Here is a 21,796-nt window from a genome sequence, read left to right on the forward strand (position 1 = left end):
GGCTGAGCGGGGGCCGGGTTAGCCGCTGCAGCAGGAGCTGGTGTAGCAGGGTTGGTGGACATCAAGTCATTTAGGAGCACATTCACATCACGCTGATAAGCTAAGATCTGATCAGCGGGTGTAAACCGGTTGTCTCACATGACGAAATTCCTCAGAAGGCTATGACTAATTGCACCCCCTGTTCTTCACAATACATCTGATGGTGAGGATAGACTTTCCCGAGGGGTACACCAGGTGCTACCTCTGAGGAGGGCTATAACACGAGGGAACGGAAAAAGGATGTGGACCCATTGGGCTGACCTTCAGATGGTACGGTACACCCCGAGGGTGCTGGGAGGCCAGAGGCTGATCAGGCGGTGGCAAGGCAAGGTCAGAGTACAAGGTCAGGGCTGGTGGCAGTATTGCATAGTCTGTAAATGAGGTACAAGGTCAGGAACAGACAGCAGACAGGCAGAGTTGATTAAACAAGATGCAAGGTCTGGTACACAGTAATGATAATACTGAAAGAAACACCTTTGCTAAACAGGAACTAGACTAGGCTAGGAACCAAAGTTGCTCAGGCACCTTCCTGTAGGAGGAGGCACCTTTAAATACATCCTGTTGACCAGCCATAGGCTGGGAAAGATAGGAGGCATGCAAGTGCTGCCTCACATAAGGAGAAGGGACAAACCTGCACATACCCTATAATGCACACAAGGAACTCTGAGCCAGAGCGCAAGCTCTGCTCAGAGCCAGAAAGGGGATGCCAGCGGCAGATGCACAGACCACAGCTAAGAACCCTACAACCTGCACCTTTCAGAATGGCATGCAGCAGCAGGAAGGAGTGAGGAAGCCCGACACCTGTACCTGCATGTGGGGACAAAATCAAAGGCATGGGGAGCTGGGTTAACAGCCGATCACATGTGGGAGTCGGGTAAAGAGGGGGCATCATCATCATCAGGGGACGAGGGTGGCAGCATGCCCATGAGACCGCAGTGTGGAAGCAGTGAGAGATCTGGAGTCAAATGCAGGAAGGGTACACCGTCGGATACTTGTGAGACCACTTGTGAGGAACACACTGGTGGGCATCATGCAGTGGTGGAGGGAAAATGCCATACTCGACAGTGTGGGGATTTTTCACCAGGTCACAGGGGGATGTTAGCATAGCAGTATGCAGGATGTCGGACAGAAGGTGAAGCGCCGCCAGGGTGTTAATGCTGGCATGATGGCCCTGTGTCAACACATGAAGAGTTACCATAAAAACGTATTTAGTGTTACAGCCTAATGCAGCAACCGCTGCATCTCCCACCAGCCCACAACCCCTCTCCAGCAGTGAAGGCTCGTCAACATTAGCAGAAGGAAGCTGTAATTCCTTCTCATCAACTTCAATTTCGTCTGTTGCTTCGGATGCTTCTCCTACTTCTCGTCACTTGTTTCAACAGCAATCGATCACCAAGTAGATTACAAAAAGACAACAGTATGTGTGCACTTATCCAAGGTGCAGAATCTGAACGTGCACCTGGCCAATTTCCTGGTGCTACAGTCCCACCCTTTCCATATTGTGGACTCAGAGCATCTCAGAGAAATGATGGCTTGCATCCATCCAAGGTGGAGAATTCCAAGCCGACCTTACTTTTCCAAAAAAGCTGTACCAGCCCTGCCATGTACGTTGAGCAAAAGTTGGGCCAGTTTTTGGGCCTCTCAGTTTCTGGTAGAGTTCACGCTAGCACTGACGTATGGAGTTGTAAGTATGGTCAAGGACAATATATGCCATTCACAATGCCACACCGCGGAGGAACTGCTCGGCATCATGAATTTAAAAATCCAATACTGGCTGTCTCCTCGTCAAATGGAGATACGAACCATAGTTACTGATAACAGGAAGAACAATTTGTCTGCACTGCGTCAGGGACGCCTGACCCATGCTCCCTGCATTGCACACGTCTTCAATCTCGTTGTCACCCGGTTCCTCAAGTCTTCCACTGAACTACAAGAGCTGTTAAAAATGTCCAGGAAACTGTGCATGCACTTCAGCCACTCTTACTGTGCAAAAAAAGCCCTCCTTGAGCTGCAAAGGCAAAATGCTCTTCTGCAACAGAGTAAAGGAGCAAAAGAACATGATGAGCTGGAGGGCGACAACGAAGATAACCCCCAACAGACCGTGGCAGTATGCAGTGGAGATGGAGGCAGGGAGGCCCTCCGAGTCCCTTGCGCAAATGGCCAGATGCATGCTTTCTTGTTTCTATAGTGACAGCCACATTGTCAGAATTCGACAGAGGGATGACTACTGGCTATCCACATTGCTAGACCTTCTGAGAGGGATGCAAAACTGGAGTACTACAGAGACATGCTGTGTAGTCGGTTGGTCGCTGCCTACAAGCACCATCGCCCATCCTTACGAAGGTCTGACAGGTGGACCCTTTGCACTACACTGCCATGACTGCGGGGGAAGGGGGGGCAGGTGCAGCACCAGTTCAATAAGCAACAAATTAAGTTTGGAGTTCCTGATGAGCAGTGTTCTTGAGCTGACTTCTGAAGAAACCATTCAGCAGCAGCAGCAGTGGGACATGCAGCAGAACCTCAACCAGCAGGTGGTGGCATACTTGGACTGCACCCAATCACCCATGATCCAAGATCCCCTGAACTACTGGTCATGCAGACTGGAAGTGTGGCCGCAACTGGCCGAGTTTGCCATGGGCATGCTTTCCTGCATGCGGTGAACATAGTTACCCCTAAGAGAACTCTCCTTTCCTCCCAAAATGTTGAGAGACTAACCTTCATAAAGATGACTCAGGCGTGGATCAACCATGATTTCCAGTCATCGGTGCCTGGTGCAACAGAATAGATCATTCTGCCACTAATGATCATACTATGTGTGCTGGCACGCTGGAATATTGTGCAAAATGGGACGCTGCTTCTGGCAACGTGCTGCTGCCACCATTCTGATGCTGCCATGTGCCTGCTGCCTTTTCTGCAATTCCTACAAAGGGGCTTCTTGGCTTACTGACATATACCCATTTTACATTTTTACAAGATATGCATATCACTGGCCCTTGCTATTACACTGCTATTGTTGGGTTCTGCTACTACTATGTTCTGCCACCATCTTATGCTGTATGCCACTGCTGCTGCCCCCACCCTCACCACTCTGTCATGGGGCCACTATTGTCACTGTTACTGCCACTGCTGCCACCCTCTCCACTCATGGGGTCAGTAGTTGAATATTGGTGCACTGCACAGTTTGTACATGGCAATAAATTGTAGCAGAGTCTGTAGTTCAGCAGTCTCTTCTTGCACTGTGATAGCTCAAAGTGACTCTCTGGAACAAAAATGGAAAATGCAGGGCTTTTCTTTAGGATAGCCACAAAAGTGGAGGGCCCCTGTTCAAGAACAGTATATAAGCTCCTTGATGTCCAATAGCTTATCACAGAAAACCTTCTTACATTTCTGTAACAATCTATAGATCATTGTAAGCCATGAAACTCATTAGCTCAACCCCTTACATTCGATCTAACAGACACGAGGAAATTGGTATTGGGTCTCCTTACCAACTCGGCCTCTCTGGAGCTGCACAGGTTGTGTATATATATATATATATATATATATATATATATATATGACATGCCCACCTTTGGATAGCCATCTGACACATGTCTTCCCACCCCCAAGTTATACTTTCATATATCCTGTAGTCTTGGAGATCTATTGGGTTTTTCAGGAAACATTAGATCTTCAGAATGGGCAGGTACTAAATAAGTACGACTGGGGGGTGGGGGTTCCCTTCACTCCAGGATGTTTTTTCATCTTTTCTCTGGAGGGTATCTTTAAGATGTTTCAAAACATTTGCATAAACCTGTATGGGAAAATCATGCACATGAAATAGATTACTGTGTGTTTTGCCACATGGCAAATCTCTCTGATGCTTTGATAGACTCATCTACATCTGTACATGGCCTATTCTTATAGCTCTGCAGTGGTGTTAACTTTCTCAGCCAGTTGGGTAGTTGCAGTAATACTCTGTCCAATACCCATGGAGTTAAATTAAATACCAGTTTCTACCAGTACCAGTACGGCTCTTCATAAATTGCACCAAGGAAATCCATATGCATTAGTTATATATCTCGGCATCAATTTGAACTGACAGTTGTTTGGAGAACGAATGGCAACAAGTGGTAAATGTCTATTGCGTCGATTGAATTAAGGAATAAAGAGTGTTAACAACCATTACTCCTCTACATTTGACAACGATCAGGGGCATTAAGCAAATCATTTTACAGATCATTCATGTTTACATCCACATGACACACAACATTTCTTTTGTCCTAATTCCAAGTAAATAAGCACAGTCTCTTTCAATATCAATTAACTGGAGGGAGATTTATTTAGGTAGCTGACAGGAACTATTTGGGGGATTAATGATCACTAATTTATGAATATTGAGCAGCATTTTATAATCTAGACAGAATAATCACTTATATCTCAAGCCAGCTTTCTGAACCATTATACTCTCCAGCAATCACTCAAAGGAAGTTAAATGGTTCTGATTTATAACCTTAACCTACAGGGCCCAGTACATTTGCTCTATCAGTGTATAAATTCTACAAATGCAATTCTCGCCACCTCTAGAGAACCAATTTAAGTCAACATTATGCATGAGCTGAGCATGCTGGAATTCTCCACTCTCTTATTTAACTCATTAAATTTGCACTGAACATCTTGCAATTAAAATTTCACATATATTTCTTCTTATGATTGACATTTGGCCTTGGTAAAATTTAGTTTAAATTGGTTTCTTTGAACACATTAAGGAACTGAGATAGATTCCGGAATGTGTTTCTCCTTAGATAATGTGTATTAGTTCTTTGAACCTGATGACTTCCTAATAGATATCTTAAAGCGAGATTTACAAACCATTTAAAGTTAATGTCTGTAAAATGTTTAAGTAATATAGGGGAGAGCTAAGGGAGTCATTTATTAAGACCAGCGCCGGTCTTAATAACCCCTGCACTGGCTGTGGATCCGCCAAAGTTATGTAGGGGTGTCGGCCTCTATATAACTTCGGCTCATCCACCGCTGGTCTAAATCTACGCCAGCTTCCTTGTCTAAACCTAAAACAAGGGTAGAAAATGATAAATGAGACGGGCCTGGCTCCACAATCTGCGACAGATATACTCCAGAAAACTGGCATATATCAGATCATAGTTGCCCCCCTAAGTCTTTACTTGCCTCACAGTAACAAATAGATATAAATGTATGCTGCTACAGAATCAAATGGCATCACTAGAAATAAAACAATAGGCAGAGATTTATCAAATTTGGTGTAAAGGAGAACTGGCTTAGTTACCCAAAGCAACCAATCAGCTTCCACCTTTCATTTCCTAAAGGAGCTGTGAAAAATTAATGGTGGAATCTGATTGCTTGATGGGAAACTAAACTTTTCCTATACACCAGTTTTGATAAATTTACCCAAAGAAGTAAAGTGGATATACAAAGTCTACACACCCCTCTTAAAATGTCAGGTTTCTGTGCTGTAAATAAATGAGACAAAGATAAATCATTTCAGAACTTTTTCCACCTTTAACGTGACCTATAAACTGTACCACTCAATTGAAAAACAAACTGAAATCTTTTAGGTGGAGGGAAGAAAAAAATTAAATAAAAAAATAAATGTGGTTGCATAAGTGTGCACAGCCTTTTATAACTGGGGATGTAGCTGTGTTCAGAATTAAGCAATCACATTCAAAATCATGTTAAACATGAGTCAGCATACACCTGCCATCATTTAAAGTGCCTCTGATTAACCCCAAATAAAGTTCAGCTGCTCTAGTTGGTCTTTCCTGAAATGTTCTTAGACGCATCCCACAGCAAAAGCAATGGTCCACAGAGAGCTTCCAAAGCATCAGAGGGATCTCATTGTTAAAAGGTATCAGTCAAGAGAAGGGTACAAAAGAATTTCCAAGGCATTAGATATACCATAGAACACAGTGAAGACTGTCATCATTAAGTGGAGAAAATATGGCACAACAGTGACATTACCAAGAACTGGACGTCCCTCCAAAATTTATGAAAAGATGAGAAGAAAACTGGTCTGGGAGGCTACCAAGAGGCCTACAGCAACATTAAAGGAGCTGCAGGAATATCTGGCAAGTACTGGCTGTGTGGTACATGTGACAACAATCTCCCGTATTCTTCATATGTCTGGGCTATGGGGTAGAGTGGCAAGATGAAAGCCTTTTCTTACGAAGAAAAACATCCAAGCCAGGCTACATTTTGCAAAAACACATCTGAAGTCTCCCAAAAGCATGTGGGAAAAGGTGTTAATGTCTGATGAAACCAAGGTTGAACTTTTTGGCCATAATTCCAAAAGATATGTTTAGCCCAAAAACAACACTGCACATCACCAAAAGAACACCATACCCACAGTGAAGAATGGTGGTGGCAGCATCATGCTTTGGGGCTGTTTTTCTTCAACTGGAAGTGGTGCCTTAGGCTTAAGGGAATTATGAACTGTTCCAAATACCAGTCAATATTAGCACAAAACCTTCAGGCTTCTGCTAGAAAGCTGAGCAATCTTTCAGCATGACAACGACCCAAAGCATACATCCAAATCAACAAAGGAATGGCTTTACCAGAAGAAGATTAAAGTTTTGGAATGGCCCAGCCAGGGCCCAGACCTGAATCCGATTGAAAATCTGTGGGGTGATCTGAAGAGGGCTGTGCACAGGAGATGCCCTCGCAATCTGACAGATTTGGAGTGTTTTTGCAAAGAAGAGTGGGCAAATCTTGCCAAGTCAAAATGTGCCATGCTGATAGACTCATACCCAAAAAGACTGAGTGCTGCAATAAAATCAAAAGGTGCTTCAACAAAGTATTAGTTTAAGGGTGTGCACACTTATGCAACCATATTATTTTATTTGTATATTTTTTCTTCCCTCTACCTAAAATATTTCAGTTTGTTTTTCAATTGAGTTGTACAGTTTATAGGTCACATTAATTGTGGAAAAAGTTCTGAAATGATTTATCTTTGTCTCATTTTTTTATATCACAGAAACCTGACATTTTAACAGGGGTGTGTGGACTTTTTATATCCACTGTATATCATATCATATATCATTAATACTAGTGTCGAGCAAATTGAAGCCAAACAAATTGACTTTGATCCAAATTTAAGGAAAAATTTGATTCGTCACAAAATTTCCTCGCATTTCGTTGTAATGAATCTATTTTTTTCTGAAATGATATTTAAAAAATGATTTTGCTCGGTGTCTTCCATCAAGATGGCTGCGACGGCCTCTGGCCTCATAGATATGGTGAGTTTTTGTTTTTTGTTTTTTACCCTGATTATGGTGGGCCAAGCGATCGCCGTTTCCCATCATTGCGCCTGCTACATACAAAGGAATGCGCTTGGTGATGAAGTAATTTGTCACAAATCAAATTACTTTGTAAAATTCGGAATCAAATTTTCCATAACTTCGCTCATCTCTAATTAATACTTATCCCCTTAGTGACCAGCCTGTTTTGGGCCTTTTACTGACCAATTTTTTTCATTGTCGCCTTCTAAGACAATGTCGTCTTCCGTCTATGTAACTATAGGGAGCTTTTTTGCGTTGTAGTTTTTAATCGTGCCATTTTAGGGTAATATAACTTACTGATTAATGTTTATTAACTTTTTCTGGGAGGGGGATAGGAAAGAACAGCTATACTGCCACTGAGTTTTTACGTTATAAATTTTACGGTGTTTACTAAGTCGATTTGCATAAAACTTCATTTCAATATTGTACGAAGTGAGCACTCCGTACAGTATTAGAATGTATTGGCTCCGATGAGCCGATGTTATTACTTTGCGAAGTCTCGTGAGACTTCGCATAATAACTTCAGAAATTGATTTATACTGTAAAAAACCATTTCCCGAACTCGGGTTAGGTTCCAAGGTACCACTTATATGCAGCAGGTGCTATTGCTCACGACATGTAAGCAGTTAAATGGCACGGATCTGCGCTCCGGCTGGTCCAGGTCGTTAGAGCAAGAGCGCGGCTCTCATTTGAGAGCCGAGCCCCCTCTCTCCACTGCATGGGAGATCTGTGCAGTGCTTAGACTGGGCAGCCGTAAAAAGGCAGTGGCCCAGCCTAAGGCACCTTAGTGACTGCCGTTAAAAGGCGTATGGGTGGCCACTAAGAGGTTAGTAAAATAGTCTGGTTAATGATACATAAAGTAACCAGAATTATGTTAAAGTGATTGTCCAGAAATAGAAAAAAAAATTAATTCTTTCCAGAACGTGCACCACTATTGTCCCTGGGATGTATCTGGTATAGCAGGTCCAACCCATTTATTTCCAATTAGGATGATCGACATTGCCAGCGAAGTGCCGTTTATGGGGAAAAGCAAACCCATTTTTTCTAATCATGGAAATCATTTACATTCTTGAGGCAAAATATAAATAGCTACTAACACAAGCACCAAATCAGATTAGGGTGTAGGCTTTGCTTTTAATCTACCAATCTTCAGCAGTCACCCATATGCATACATTTTACAATACAAAGGTGTGATTCTTACAGGAATAGAAAAACATACTATAGTCATTTTATTTCTTTGCTAATTAAATAATTACAGTTAATCTACAATACAAATGAATACTCAATTTTCTAGGAAAACAAGGAAGTATTTATTTCATGGATCGATGACGACAGTGGATTGTGATGGCTAAAATCTGTATCATATGCTCAGAAAAAAACAATAGACCCCAGGACAGAACCAGATGAGTTCTATAAGTCAGGGTCTTACACACATAATAATATACATGGTGCCACAGCTATAATACTAGTTTTAGTTACAATAAAAAAAACTAATTACAATAAAACATATTTTTTTCAGACTAATTTACAGTAGTAAAATAATGTCTATATATTCTGCAACAGAAAATTATTTTGTTCATGGTTAAAGAGGATGTCTAGGATTTTTATATTGATTTCCTAACTTCAGGATAGACCATCAATATCCTTTCTGACACCCCGCCAATCAGCTGTTGCCGGAACTACACATCTCCAACTACTGTGTAGTGGATTGAGTTGGTAACTGCAGGAACGCTTCTACTGAAATGAATGTCAGCAGCACTGCAGTTACCAGCTCTGTCCAATACACAATGGACAGAGCTGTGTAGTTTCAATGCCTGGAGCGCTGGCTCCAGGCATCGAAGCTACAAGGCAAGAGCTGATCAGCTGGGGTGTGGGATGTCGGACCCCCATCAATCTGATATTGAGGCAAAATCCTGAGGATAGGCCATCAATATCAAAATCCTGGACAACCCCTTCAAGCTTCTGCTTACTATCTGTTGCCCTTCCCCTTGGCACAGTGTTGATCTCTTAAAATTTATAGGCATATATATTTATTTCCTATAATTAAAAATGAAACCTACCTTAGAAGTCAGAATCCTGTAATACTGCACTGCACCTTGGAGCCATCTCATAAGACTCCCTGCTGCTGCATTACCAGCTGTCTTCCTCTCCATGTTCTCAGGTGTAAACTGGATTTTCTTTGTGTTTGTGTCAAGGAGCTCCAATGTAGACTGAGATAGCTAAAAATCACAATGGGCATGCCATCAAAAAGAATCCCATACAAAATACAGTAAATAATGTCAAATAGGTAATCACAAAAGCCACATATATTTCACCTGTGAAGTGTGGAAAGTAGACAGTTCATTCAGGAAGCGATCTATATTGGCCATCTGCCTCTTAGCTCCCTTTGCCCATGTCAGATCAGCATTAGGGGACTTCAAAATTATAATGATAGATGCCATCAGCTCTTCAAGGTCTACGCCTGGCTTCTGCATTGCACGCAATTCTCCTGCAAGTAAAATGATGGCATCAAAAGATTTTCTTACTGTCCCTACGTTGCCTAATTTCTCTAAAGTACACACCACCATTCTCCCACATAGTTGCTATAGCCATTGGAACACTCTGCTCATTAGTCCTTACCTAAAGCTGTTATATTGATGTTTTGCACCAGTTCCTTACTATTTACTATTAAAGCAGAGCATTTGAATTCAGATTTCTCTAGTGCAACTTGATATTCTGGGAGCAGCAATTTGAACTTTTTGATCTTCTCTAACTGTCGATAGACAACATGAATCTTCTGTTCCACCACAGCCTTGTCCTGAGCAATCTGGTGTAATATTTTCAATGTTACTTCTTTGTGTTGTTCAAGTACATTCTTTTCATGTGTCAGTTCATCAGTCAGTTTTTCATACGTTTTACGTTTTTTGTCAATGCAGCTGAGAGTTTCCACAGCCATCTTATGCTCCTTCTTTATTAAGACATACTGATCTTGTAGAAGGGCTCTGAAACACTGAACAAATTTCTCAAAGTTTGCATTAGTTAGATTTCCATAATTTTGGTCGGTCGACCTGGCATGCTCAGTGACAGAAAGATGCATGGATGATAAGAGATGACACACATTTTCAATTTCCTGCTTGGTCAACATGCTCAAATCTTGAATATGATAGCTTGCATGTTCTACTAGGTCTTCTCTAAAAGACAAATGGGATACATTAGGACACATTTATCTTAGAACATAAGAGTAAAAGGATATGGATTTCAAATTCCTGTTGTTATTTTGCCAATCCATCTGCTGAATATAAGTTTCCAATTACAGCAACCTGTAATCCATCAATAGATGCTCTTATAAAACACTGCTGACAGGTTCACGAGGTAACGCATGGGAATTTCAGACTCTATGTAGTCATGTACTGTATTTTATTACTAGGAAAGACTCACAATGTAACATTGTTTTTAATATTGGCAATATACTGTATAAGTGACTACAGAATAGACATTATAAATGAAAAATGAGAATCGAGATGCAGAGAGCAGGTAATTATGTTTCCCTCTGAGACCAGCAAGGGTCTAGAAGAAAGGCTCTCATAGCTAAACAATGCCTTTAACATGGGATTTTAGAATAGCAGACCACACCCCTGGATACAGATCCTGACCCTCTCAACAAATACGGACCTATTAAAACAAATACAGACCCCACATTAAACCCCAGACGCTTACACAGTGGCTAACCTTCTCCTTCAGCACTTTTCTGTGGCTTGAGGACCTGTACAGACTGATCTAAGCTGCCTGAGGGCCCATACACTCAATGGATTCTGCTAGAAGCCTATACATTCTAGGCAGAACCATTGCGATTGTGCCCCCTCCCCTACCCCCGGTTTTACTAGTTAGTCTAGAGGCAAGGGAGGCAGTGGTGGACTACTGATATTTCTAAGTGGCCATAAGAGAAATTAGAGATTTACCAGGAAGCATATATGGCTGGAGTACAGAAGGTAATTCTGCCTGAGACGTGTACATGCTTGGAAAGAAAAATGGTGCTATTATAAGCATCAATCTCAAGAGTCAGGCTGAAGTGTGAGATTTCCAATAAATGTCATATGAAGTTCTGCTCAGAAAATAAAACCAAATTACCCTCTTTCACTGCCTTTTTCACAGCGGATTTCTTAAATTCTCACCAACAAGAAACTTGTACAACTAATTTAGTAAGCCTACTACAATACAACAATGAAACATATTTTAGTATTATTGCTATGCCAGTCAATCATGTGACCTGACCAAACGATTTTCCTTATTAATTATGGAGAAGACTGGCAGGTAACCAGGGTAACGCAGCTGCAGCCTGAACTGTGAATTTAATTTCTTAGCTTTCCCTATGGATTCAGTCTGGTCGATGGGTTTTGGAAGAGAGAGACCATATTGAGAATATTATGTGTATGTTTTTATTTCCCACTAGCTATTAAATAAAATAAAAGCTTATGCCTGAACACTTGTTTTTTTGTGTGTTTGTTTAGATAAAAAAATAAAATCTTGAGAGACCTGGAGCAAGAATCCTGTTTGCTTAGGCATTACAGCAGCGATGAATTTTATCTTGTATGGCATTTCTTCACTCTATATTTAGATGACTTTGGGAAGGATTTGCTGCTCTCTTCATGTTAGGCAGCAAATAATTAACCATGTGAAAAAAAAAAAATAAGCACCATAACTAAAGCAATAGGAATGGGGAAGGGCATTGTTTCTTTTTGTGGAGAAGTGATGACTTTCTGCTGTCTATCCTTAACCCCTTAAAGATCAGGCCTATTTTCAATTTTTTGCATTATTGATTTTTCCTCCTCACGTTCCAATAGCCATCATTTTTATTTATTTTTTTCATTCACATAGCCATATGAGGGCTTATTTTTTGCAGAACAAGATGCACCTTTTTGGGGTAAAATTAAATTAAAAAAAACACAATTCTGCCAAGGTTTTTGTGGTTTTAAGATCATCGCATTCACTGTGCACTAAAAATGACATGATGTCCTTGTTCTGCAGCTTAATATGATTAGGCTATACCAAACTTGTATCGTTTTTATTTTGTTTTATTACATTCAAAAAAATAAAAACCTTTGAAAAACCAAAATTTTCTTTGCATCCCCATTTTCTGACAGCCATAACTTTTTTATATTTCGATGTACAGAGCTGTATTAGGGCTTGTTTATTTGCAGAACAAACTGTAGTTTTTATTGGTAACATTTTAGTAGTATGTATGACTTTTTATCACCATTATCCATTTTTTTTTGGGGGGGTGACTAAAAAATGGCGAATCATGTGTCTTTTTTTTTTTTTTTTTTCGTTACAGCATACACCGCACAGGAAATTAATTTTAATATTTTAATAGTTCAGACATTTTCAGACACATGATACCTAATATATAATTTATTGTTTATATCAGGGGTCGGCAACCTGCGGCACGCATGCTAGAGGTGACACGCAAACCGCTATCTGCTGACACGCCAGCTGTCACCAAATGATGACAAGACTTTTCAGTCTTGTCGTCATTTGTTGGATGCCCCGCTGCCGTACTGTACCTCTGAACATAAAGATCTTCAGATGCATCATGAACGACGCATCTGCTAGGCCCGCCCCTCACGCTTCCCGTCCCCGGACTCCACAGAGGAGCAATAGCAGAGAGTAGCACTCTGCTACCCTACAGGCTGGCTGCTACTGTACCTCACTGCTGCACATCTCCTCCTCCTCAGGACTGCCAGAAATGCTGCCAGAGGTATTTAAATGTACTGAGAGTTTGTATGTGACCAGATTGGGGGTGAGGAGATGATGAGCGGATGGGTAAACCAGCATGTGACCTGATTGGGACTGGGGGCAGGAAGGTGAGCTTGGGGAGATAAGCATGTCACCAGATTGGGGGGGTGCACTTGGGAGATGGGGAAATGAGCATATGGCCAGATTGGGATGGGGGGGGGCAGGATTGTGAGCTTAGGGAGATGGGGGAATGAGCATTGTGACCAGATTGAGGGTGGGGGGAGGTTGGTGAGCCCCTTAGGAGGATTCCGAGAAGCAGTGACAATCTTTACTATCAATTTTTCTGAAAAGTTGTAAACCTCTTTAAGCCGTGCAGGTCAGGCAGTGTTGTTGAGAATTTTGGGACATAGCTAGTAAATACCTGGTTTATGTCACATATTTGTGTTATATTACTTTCCCGTATAGCTCGGCACACTTAGCGCTTCAGCTTTGATTTTTATTTTTTTTGAATCGGCAATCCATACAAAAAAGGTTGCTGACCCCCCGGTTTATATATTTTTATATGTAAAATTGGGAAAGGAGTGATTTAAACTTTTGTTTAATTTTTTTACATTTTTCTCCCCTTTTTATTTAATAACTCTTAGGGTGCTAAAAGCTTGGATCTTTTGATCCCTTGTCCCATTCACCTTATAGAGATCTATTAGGGTGAATAGGATTTTGACACGCTCCCTGCTGAGCTGTGCCTCATGTACAGCTTAGCAGGGAGGCTACTATGACAGCCCTGGAAGCCTCAGCAGACTTCAGGCTGTCATGGTAACTGATCAGAGCCCCAGGGGCTCCGATCAGAAGGCAGAAGGAGCTGCATCCATAAGCCTTACTACTGCTGCGATCGCCACGTGCAACAGTTCACACAAGACACCGCAGTCAGCACGCAGTCCCAAGCAACCAGCATACACAGGAGTCAGCCTGCAGCCAGTACGTGAGAGGGCATGCAGCTAGCCTACACAGCCACAGGCTCTCTCGCATACTGGATGCAGGCTGACAACTGTGTATGCTGGTTACTTGGGGCTGCGTGCTAGCTGCGGTCTTGTGTGTGAGCTGTGGCTTGTGTTTGTGGCTTCCGTGTCTATATCTCTGTGGTTCCTGTCACTGGTGCCGTACTGCTGAGGGTGTTCCCATGTATGCTGGTTCTGCAATGCGTGCTGGCTGCGGCCTTGTGTGTGAACATGACCTGAGTATGGATGTCTGTTTGTATCACAGTGCGGTTCTGTTACTCGTTGTTGTGTAGGCTGGCTGCCTGTAACCTCGTACTGGCTACAATTACCCTGTATATGCTGGTTGTCATTCGGGCATGCTGGCTGCAGCATTCTGTGATTGTGTGAACTGACACTTGTGATTGTGTGTTCTGTACTTCTGGTACTCCTGGTTCTGGTGGGGTTAACATTGCCTGATCTGTTCCTGGGTGAGCCCTCGGCCCAGTCCATCCCCACCACCAGGTGCTCTGTGAAGAATGTGGCTTACTGGCTCTTCACCCACTGGGTTTTGCCTCTGGTCTGCAGTTGTACTTGGTTCTGTGGTAGTGCTACCACTATTGCCTAACCTGCATATGTTACTGTCATGTTCCTTTATTACATGTGTAATAAAGTACTCCGTTGGTCCCTGGTCTAAATCTTGCCTGTGTCCTGTTTGCAAGACGTCCCGGAGGTCTGCCTTGGGCCCCCGGATCATGACAGGGGCCAGGTCTTAATGATGACTATCCTCATCTTTCACTGGTTTTACTTCCTAGAAAAGTCAGCAAGATGCACAGAGAGGAGGAGCTGTATGGTCCTGATGACATATTCTCATCGATATTAGATGATATGGAAAAGGAGGAAAAGCAGATGGCAGAAGACAGGCTCCCACCTGTAAGGCAGGAGAGGGCTGGAGAAGTGGGTATGCCAGAATATTGTGCTCGTATCTAACCAGCCAAACCCCATATCATCCCCTGTTTAACCCCTTCTACCCTGAGCCAGTTTTCGCCCTTCTGCCCAGGTCATTTTTTGCAAATCTGACGTGTCACTTTATGTGGTAATAACTTTGGAACACTTTTACTTATCCAAGCCATTCTGAGATTGTTTTCTTATGACACATTGTACTTTATGATAGTCATAAATTTGAGTCAATATATTTTACCTTTATTTATAAAAAAAAATCCCAAATTTACCAAAAATTTTGAAAAATTTGCAATTTTCAAAATTTCAATTTCTCTGCTTAAAACAGAAAGTGATACCTCATAAAATATGTATTACTTAACATTCCTCATATGTCTACTTTATGTTGGCATAATTTTGTAAATGTCATTTTATTTTTTAGGACATTAGAAGGCTTAGAAGTTTAGAAGCAAATCTTGAAATTTTTAAGAAAATTTCCAAAACCCACTTTTTAAGGACCATTTCAGGTCTGAAGTCACTTTGTGGGGCTTACATAGTAGAAAGCCCCCGCAAATTACCCCATTGTAGGAACTACACCCCTTAAGTTACTCAAAACTGATTTTACAAACTTTGTTAACCCTTTAGGTGCTCCACAAGAATTAAAGGAAAATGGAGATGAAATTTCTAAATTTCACTTTTAGCAGATTTTCCACTTTAATCCATTTTTTTCTTTAACACATCAAGGGTTAACAGCCAAACAAAACTCAATATTTATTACCCTGATTCTGCGGTTTACAGAAACAGCCCACATGTGGTTGTAAACTGATGTAAGGGCACGCGGCAGGGTGTAGCAGAAAAGGAACGCCATATGGTTTTTGGAAGGCAGATTTTGCTGGACTGGTTTTTTAGATACCATGTCCCATTTGAAGCACCCCTGATGCACCCTTACAGTAGAAACTCGGAAACTAGGGGATAAGGTGCCAGTTTTATTAGTACCATTTTTGGGTACATATGATTTTTTGATGCTGGGCACTGTAGAAGGCAGGTCCCGATGCTGTGCAAGGCATTGGGCAGCCTCTGCACAGCATCAGGCTGCCGTGTCACGCATCGGGTCCCCGCCAAAGCAGTGCAGGGACTCGATGCGCTCCTTCACCCGCCGCAAACCACTACTATGTCGCGGTCAGGGTTGAACGCGGCATGGAAGGGGTTAATCCGCCGGCATTGCTGTAAACAGCGATGACGGTGGATACAGCAGGGGCCCAGCTACCATGGACTGCCGGACCCTTGCAGTGATCATGGTCACCGCTCAGGTGCCCGCCCGATCACCATGACGTACTATTACTTCAAAATCCGGGATGTCACTGACTTCCATGACGTAATAGTATGTCACATGTCTGGAAGGGGTTAAAAGTGCATTAAAGGTGCCGCACAGTCATTAACAATAAAGACCAACTATACAGTGCGGTCTTCATTATTAAATGCAGCACAGCCGCTCCGTGTGGCCGTACCCTAAAGCACAGTGGCCTGGGTATACCTGATTTATAGTGATTTGTGTCGAATTAATTTGTAACAAATCAAACTTCTTGGGGAACATTGGTGAAGCTGCTGAATCAAATTTTTCAAAACTTTGCTCATCTCTACTTGTCAAGTAGTGCAGAATCTTTTACATTCAAAATAAAAGATAAGCAGTGATACAGAATGAGAGCTAAAATCTAGTGTGCACTTACCGCAACCATTTAGGGACATAATAAACGCTCAGTGCATTAAAAAGTGATGAAAATTCAGTACACCATTTATAAAATGTAGAGCCTGTGTCACTCTGAATGAGAAGCCAGCGAATATTCAGCTGCACAGACTGCAAAAAGAGGTTCCAAGCATTTTCTTTGGAGTATGTCAGCCCAGCATTAGTTATCTGGAAAACATGTCATGAAAACATTTCACATTTTTACTCTAAGGCAGTTCTGTTGACTTTAAAACACTGCTTTAAAAGAATAATGTTGACTGATATTCTATGATACTGTATTTGTAGGGTATCACTCTCAGGATACATACAAGCTAAGGTCAATCATTCACATTAGACAGCTGTCGGCTGAACACTAGTTTGGTCAATATCTATTCCTTTCGACAATCCATACACACGCAACGTCTGCAGAGTGCACTTGCATTCTCAATGCAGAGAGGTGGCCACTACCAGACACCTCTGATAGTTGCTTAAAATTGCTTACTTCTCTTCAGACCAAAATGATTTGATAAAAATCCAATGGCTGTTTGGTCCATTGTGTGTGGCCATTTTTAGTATAACCTTCCATTCTACAAAAGCATCTTTAAAAAAAAAAATCTGGTGATATGAACAGTGTCTACTTTTTTATTCAAACGTTCAAGTCGAGATTTATCATAAACATATGCTTTAAAGGACACATTTCTGTATGAGATTTCACACTACATGGCCAAAAGTATACAGACAACCAGACGTGACATGCATATATGTTTGTGGAACATCTCCTAAATCACTTGGAAATAATTAGCTTATAGTTTTACATCACAATAAACAATACCAGATCCGCGCTTTGTGTAGCAAATGTGTGGTTTTTTTTTTAGAAACAAATAATTCACTTATCCCAGAAGCCCAGCTCTCCAATATCTCCACTCTCCAATCACACCGCTTCAGAGATTCCCAACCAATGAGCAGTAAGGATCTCTATGTATCATGCCTCCAAAAGAAGATTGACATAGCATAGATCCACAAAAGCAAGTTCTACCAAGACACTTTATTAGATAGATTTCTTTGATTGCACATTAAATAAATCCCAATCACCTCATGTGTAATCAAAAAGATCTATCTTGTGAGTAAATATAGTGTCTTGATAGAACTTGCTTTTGCGGATCTATGCTATGTTCTTTTGGAGGCACAATACATAGAGATCCTTGCCGCTCGTTGGTTGGGAATCGCTAAAGTGGCGTATTTTTTATTGTGGCTGAAGGAGGGAAGTGAGACCTATTCCCGGTTTTGGATCCTGCTGCATATTTGGAACACTTTCCCAAGGACAAATAAGTATACATTTTACGTATGGTTTTACGGTGTATGTTAAAGGGATTCTGTCATCAGATTTTACCCCTCTAACCTAAACATATGCTCATGTCCAGACTAATATGAAGAAACCTAAGCTGGCCTTATTAAACCTCACTGTGGCTCTATTTGCCCAAAAAACAGGTTTTTATAACCTGTCAATCACTTACTTAAGGTGCACAAGGGAAGGTCCGTTAATACAGGGTGCCCTGCCGCACCCCTTGCCGTCCGGTGCCCAGCGCCGCCTTCCCTGTCTTCAGCGCCGCCTTCCCTGTCTTCAGTGCCGCCTTCTACAGCTCAGCGCCACCTCCGCAATCCTCCCTGTCCCTCTGCCAGATCCCGCGCCTGCGCACTAGGCTCAGCCAATCTGCAGGTCATATCAGGGTTGAGCGAAGTGCGCATCAGGCCGGCGCATGTGCACTTCGCTCAATGAAGCCGCTGCCAGGAGTCCGCACAGGCGCATCAGGCTGAGCCTAGTGCGCAGGCGTGGGATCTGGCAGAGGGATGGGGAGGATTGCGGAGGCGGCGCTAAGCTGTAGAAGGCGGCGCTGAAGACAGGGAAGGCGGCGCTGAAGACAGGGAAGGCGGCGCTGGGCACCGGATGGCGAGGGGTGCGGCTGGGCACCCTGTATTAACGGACCTCCCCTTGGGCACCTTAAGTAAGTGATTGACAGGTTATAAAAACCTGTTTTTTGGGCAAATAGAGCCACAGTGAGGTTTAATAAGGCCAGCTTAGGATTCTCCGTATTAGTCTGCACATGAGCATATGTTTAGGTTAGAGGGGTAAAATCTAATGACAGAATCCCTTTAAAGGGGTTTCCTTAGAGCCTACAACCCCTAGGTACTTAATCTGTGCCCCTGAGTGTTGAAGCCCATATGACCGCTGAAGCCTGTGATTAGCCGCAGCGGTCACAAAGTTAAGCTGCCTCCTGGTCCTATGGGGACTGGAAGTGGCTGGACACAAAGCAGTGGCGGTACTGCAGACAGGTGACTGGGTTTTTTTAATGATTTTTTAGGTCCTCACATAAGACATCTCCTTCATCAAGGCTGTGATAAAGAAGGCATCACATCATGAAGAAGCTATGGTCTTGTCTATAATAACCGTCTATAATAAAATGAGGGCAAAAATTCGACATTTTGATGTTACTGCTAGCAATATGAAATGTACAATATTATCCGAAGGAAGCTTCTTAATTAGGAAACCTTTAAAACATTTCTAAAACCTGTGACACTGACAGCTATATTGAGCTATCTGAAGAGGCAAATTATATTGCTGCAAATAGCAAGTTTCCCTGGCTTGGACAGTTTGGAGATTTAAAGCAAATTTGTACCATTAAACATTATTTCATGGTTTGGTCTAAAAATCTGTGATGGTTAATATATACTCAAAGGTGTCACAGATCCATTTTACTTATACAGGGTTGAATATTCTCTGCTTGCTTTCACACATTTCTAAAGTTAAAGAATCATTTTTTGTGTCATTTTGTCCACCATAAATCAATAGTTCAAGTGGTGATAATAAAAAACCTTATAATATATCTAACTGCAGAACAATGCATCTTTTCTCCTAATTTACTATATTTTCTGCTTTATAAGATGCACTTTTTTCCCCTAAAAGTGGGGGGAAAATGTCAGTGCATCTTATAAAGCGAATACTAGTGAGTGCTTTCATTATGAAGGGAGGCGCAGGGAGTAATGAGTGATGTGCTGTACTCACCGTTCTCTGGTCTTCCTCCGGTTGGCACGCTATTCTGTCTTGACTGCATACAGCGTCAGGATGTAGTGCGCACCCTGTGACCTGACATTGCATGCAGTCAGGTCACAGTGCAGAGTTGGTCAGGAGAAAACCAAGTCTGACTGCTGGATCTGCAGAATGGCCGCGGAGCAGGAGAGGTAAGTTAATGTATATATTTTATCTCAGATGGGGGTCTGATCTGAGGTCTGATGGTGGTCTGATCTAATAGGAGGTCGGATCTGAGGTCTGACATGGGGGTCTGATCTGAGGTCTAACATGGGGGTCTGATCTGAGGTCTAACATGGGGGTCTGATCTGAGCTCTGACATGGGAGTCTGATCTGAGCTCTGACATGGGGTCCTGATCTGAGCTCTGACATGGGGGTCTGATCTGATATGAGGATCTGATCTGAGGTCTGACATGGGGGGGGTCTGACGTGATATGGGTGCCTGCTATGATGTGAGGTTTGATCTTAGGTCTGATCTGAAGTCTGATGAAAACTGAGGGTCTGTGCTGAGGAAAATATATTTTTTTTATTTTCCTCCTCTAAAACCTAGTGCATCTTATCATCAGGTGCATTTAACCCCATGGATAAGGGAAGTACTGGATTTTGTTTTAAAATGTGAAGATTCACTTTAATGTGCATTTAAAAACTATAAAATACAGAAAATTGTGCTGGGGGATAACTTATTTCTAATAATAATATACCCATTCTTATAAGCTAAAACATATAATTAAATCTCTCCATGCTGGTATCATCACTAAGGATATCACTCTAAAAATACAATATGTCTCACTGTTTCTGTTCTACATTTTAATAAAAGGACCTACATTACAGAGCATAGACATCCAGTAGGGGTTGGTTTGAACAGATTTTTGACAGATTTCTTAGGCGTATAAGTATTGTTTGCAGTAACGTCAGAAAAACTGTTTAAACTAAAAAAATAAAATAAAAATAAAAACTTTTTTATCCCTATACTCTCTTGCTTTTTTTAAAATAAAATCAAATTATGGCAGCCGGCTTTCTCACTGCGCCTGCACCGAATACTGAACAGGACGGCTCAGGCGCGAGATTTACACGGCAGACGGGGCCAGCAGGAGAACCAATGCTGGCCTGGCCCTGTCAATCAAGACAGAAGGGCGTGGAAATGAGGTGGGCGAACGGAGCCTCTAGGAGCAGGTGCAACGCCCCCCCCCCCCCCTTCTACTAGAGGCTCATTTGCATATAATAAAAGTTAAAATTACACGAAAACGGGAGCATACTTAAATAAAAGAAATGCAGAGTTAAATTCAGGTGACATTTTCACATCTATAATGTCAGCCTGTTTAATAGCGAAAATTGGGGTGACAGAAACCCTTTAAGCCTCATTCATACGTCAGTGTTTTGGTCAGTGATTTCCATCAGTGTTTGTGAGCTATAACCATGATTGGAGGCTACACAGAGAAGGTATAAGGGTCCATTCACAAGTCCGCAATTTCGTTCTGCATTTTGTGGAACAGAATTGCGGACCCATTCATTTCTATGGGGCAGCACGATGTGCTGCCCGGATACAGAATTGCAGACCCGCACTTTCGGGTCCGCAATTCCGTTCCCGAACAAAATAGAACATGTCCTATTCTTGTCCGCAATTGCGGACAAGAATAGGCATATTCTATAGTGCCGGCAATGTGTGGATCCGTGGATCCGCAAAACACGTTACGGACGTGTGAATGGACCCTAAGGGAAAGCTCTGCAACTGTTCTGTGTTCAGAGCAGCACCTGGTTTTGGCTCACAATCACTGATGGAAATCACTGACCAAACACTGACGTGTGAATGAGGCATAACATGGATTTTTCGTGGATGTCAACCTATGCAATGCAAAGGGTGAAATCTGCTGTGAAATATGTGGTGAAAAACTGGAACACATTTCGACATGCTGCGGATTACAAATCCATACCAGAGGTCAGTTTGCATGTATAATGTTTTCCACAGCATGTGGGTGAGATTTGGTGAAATCTCATCCACTTTGCTGCTACTACAAGATGCTGAGGATTTTTAATC

General features: G+C 42.2%; 1 protein-coding gene across 1 annotated transcript in view; it reads right to left on the minus strand.

Annotated features, from left to right (window-relative positions):
* The window catches only part of LOC120993823 (dynein beta chain, flagellar outer arm-like), a 585,582-nt gene that overhangs the window by 268,786 nt on the left and 295,000 nt on the right, over nt 1-21,796 (minus strand). Inside the window, exons 66-69 of the mRNA XM_040422290.1 lie at nt 16,681-16,865; nt 9,951-10,501; nt 9,647-9,819; nt 9,392-9,550 (exon numbers count right to left, since the gene is read on the minus strand). Coding sequence (XP_040278224.1) covers nt 9,392-9,550; nt 9,647-9,819; nt 9,951-10,501; nt 16,681-16,865 — 1,068 coding nt within the window. The remainder of the gene's footprint in view (nt 1-9,391; nt 9,551-9,646; nt 9,820-9,950; nt 10,502-16,680; nt 16,866-21,796) is intronic.

Source organism: Bufo bufo, chromosome 3, assembly GCF_905171765.1.
Source record: "Bufo bufo chromosome 3, aBufBuf1.1, whole genome shotgun sequence".
Lineage (NCBI taxonomy): Eukaryota > Metazoa > Chordata > Amphibia > Anura > Bufonidae > Bufo > Bufo bufo.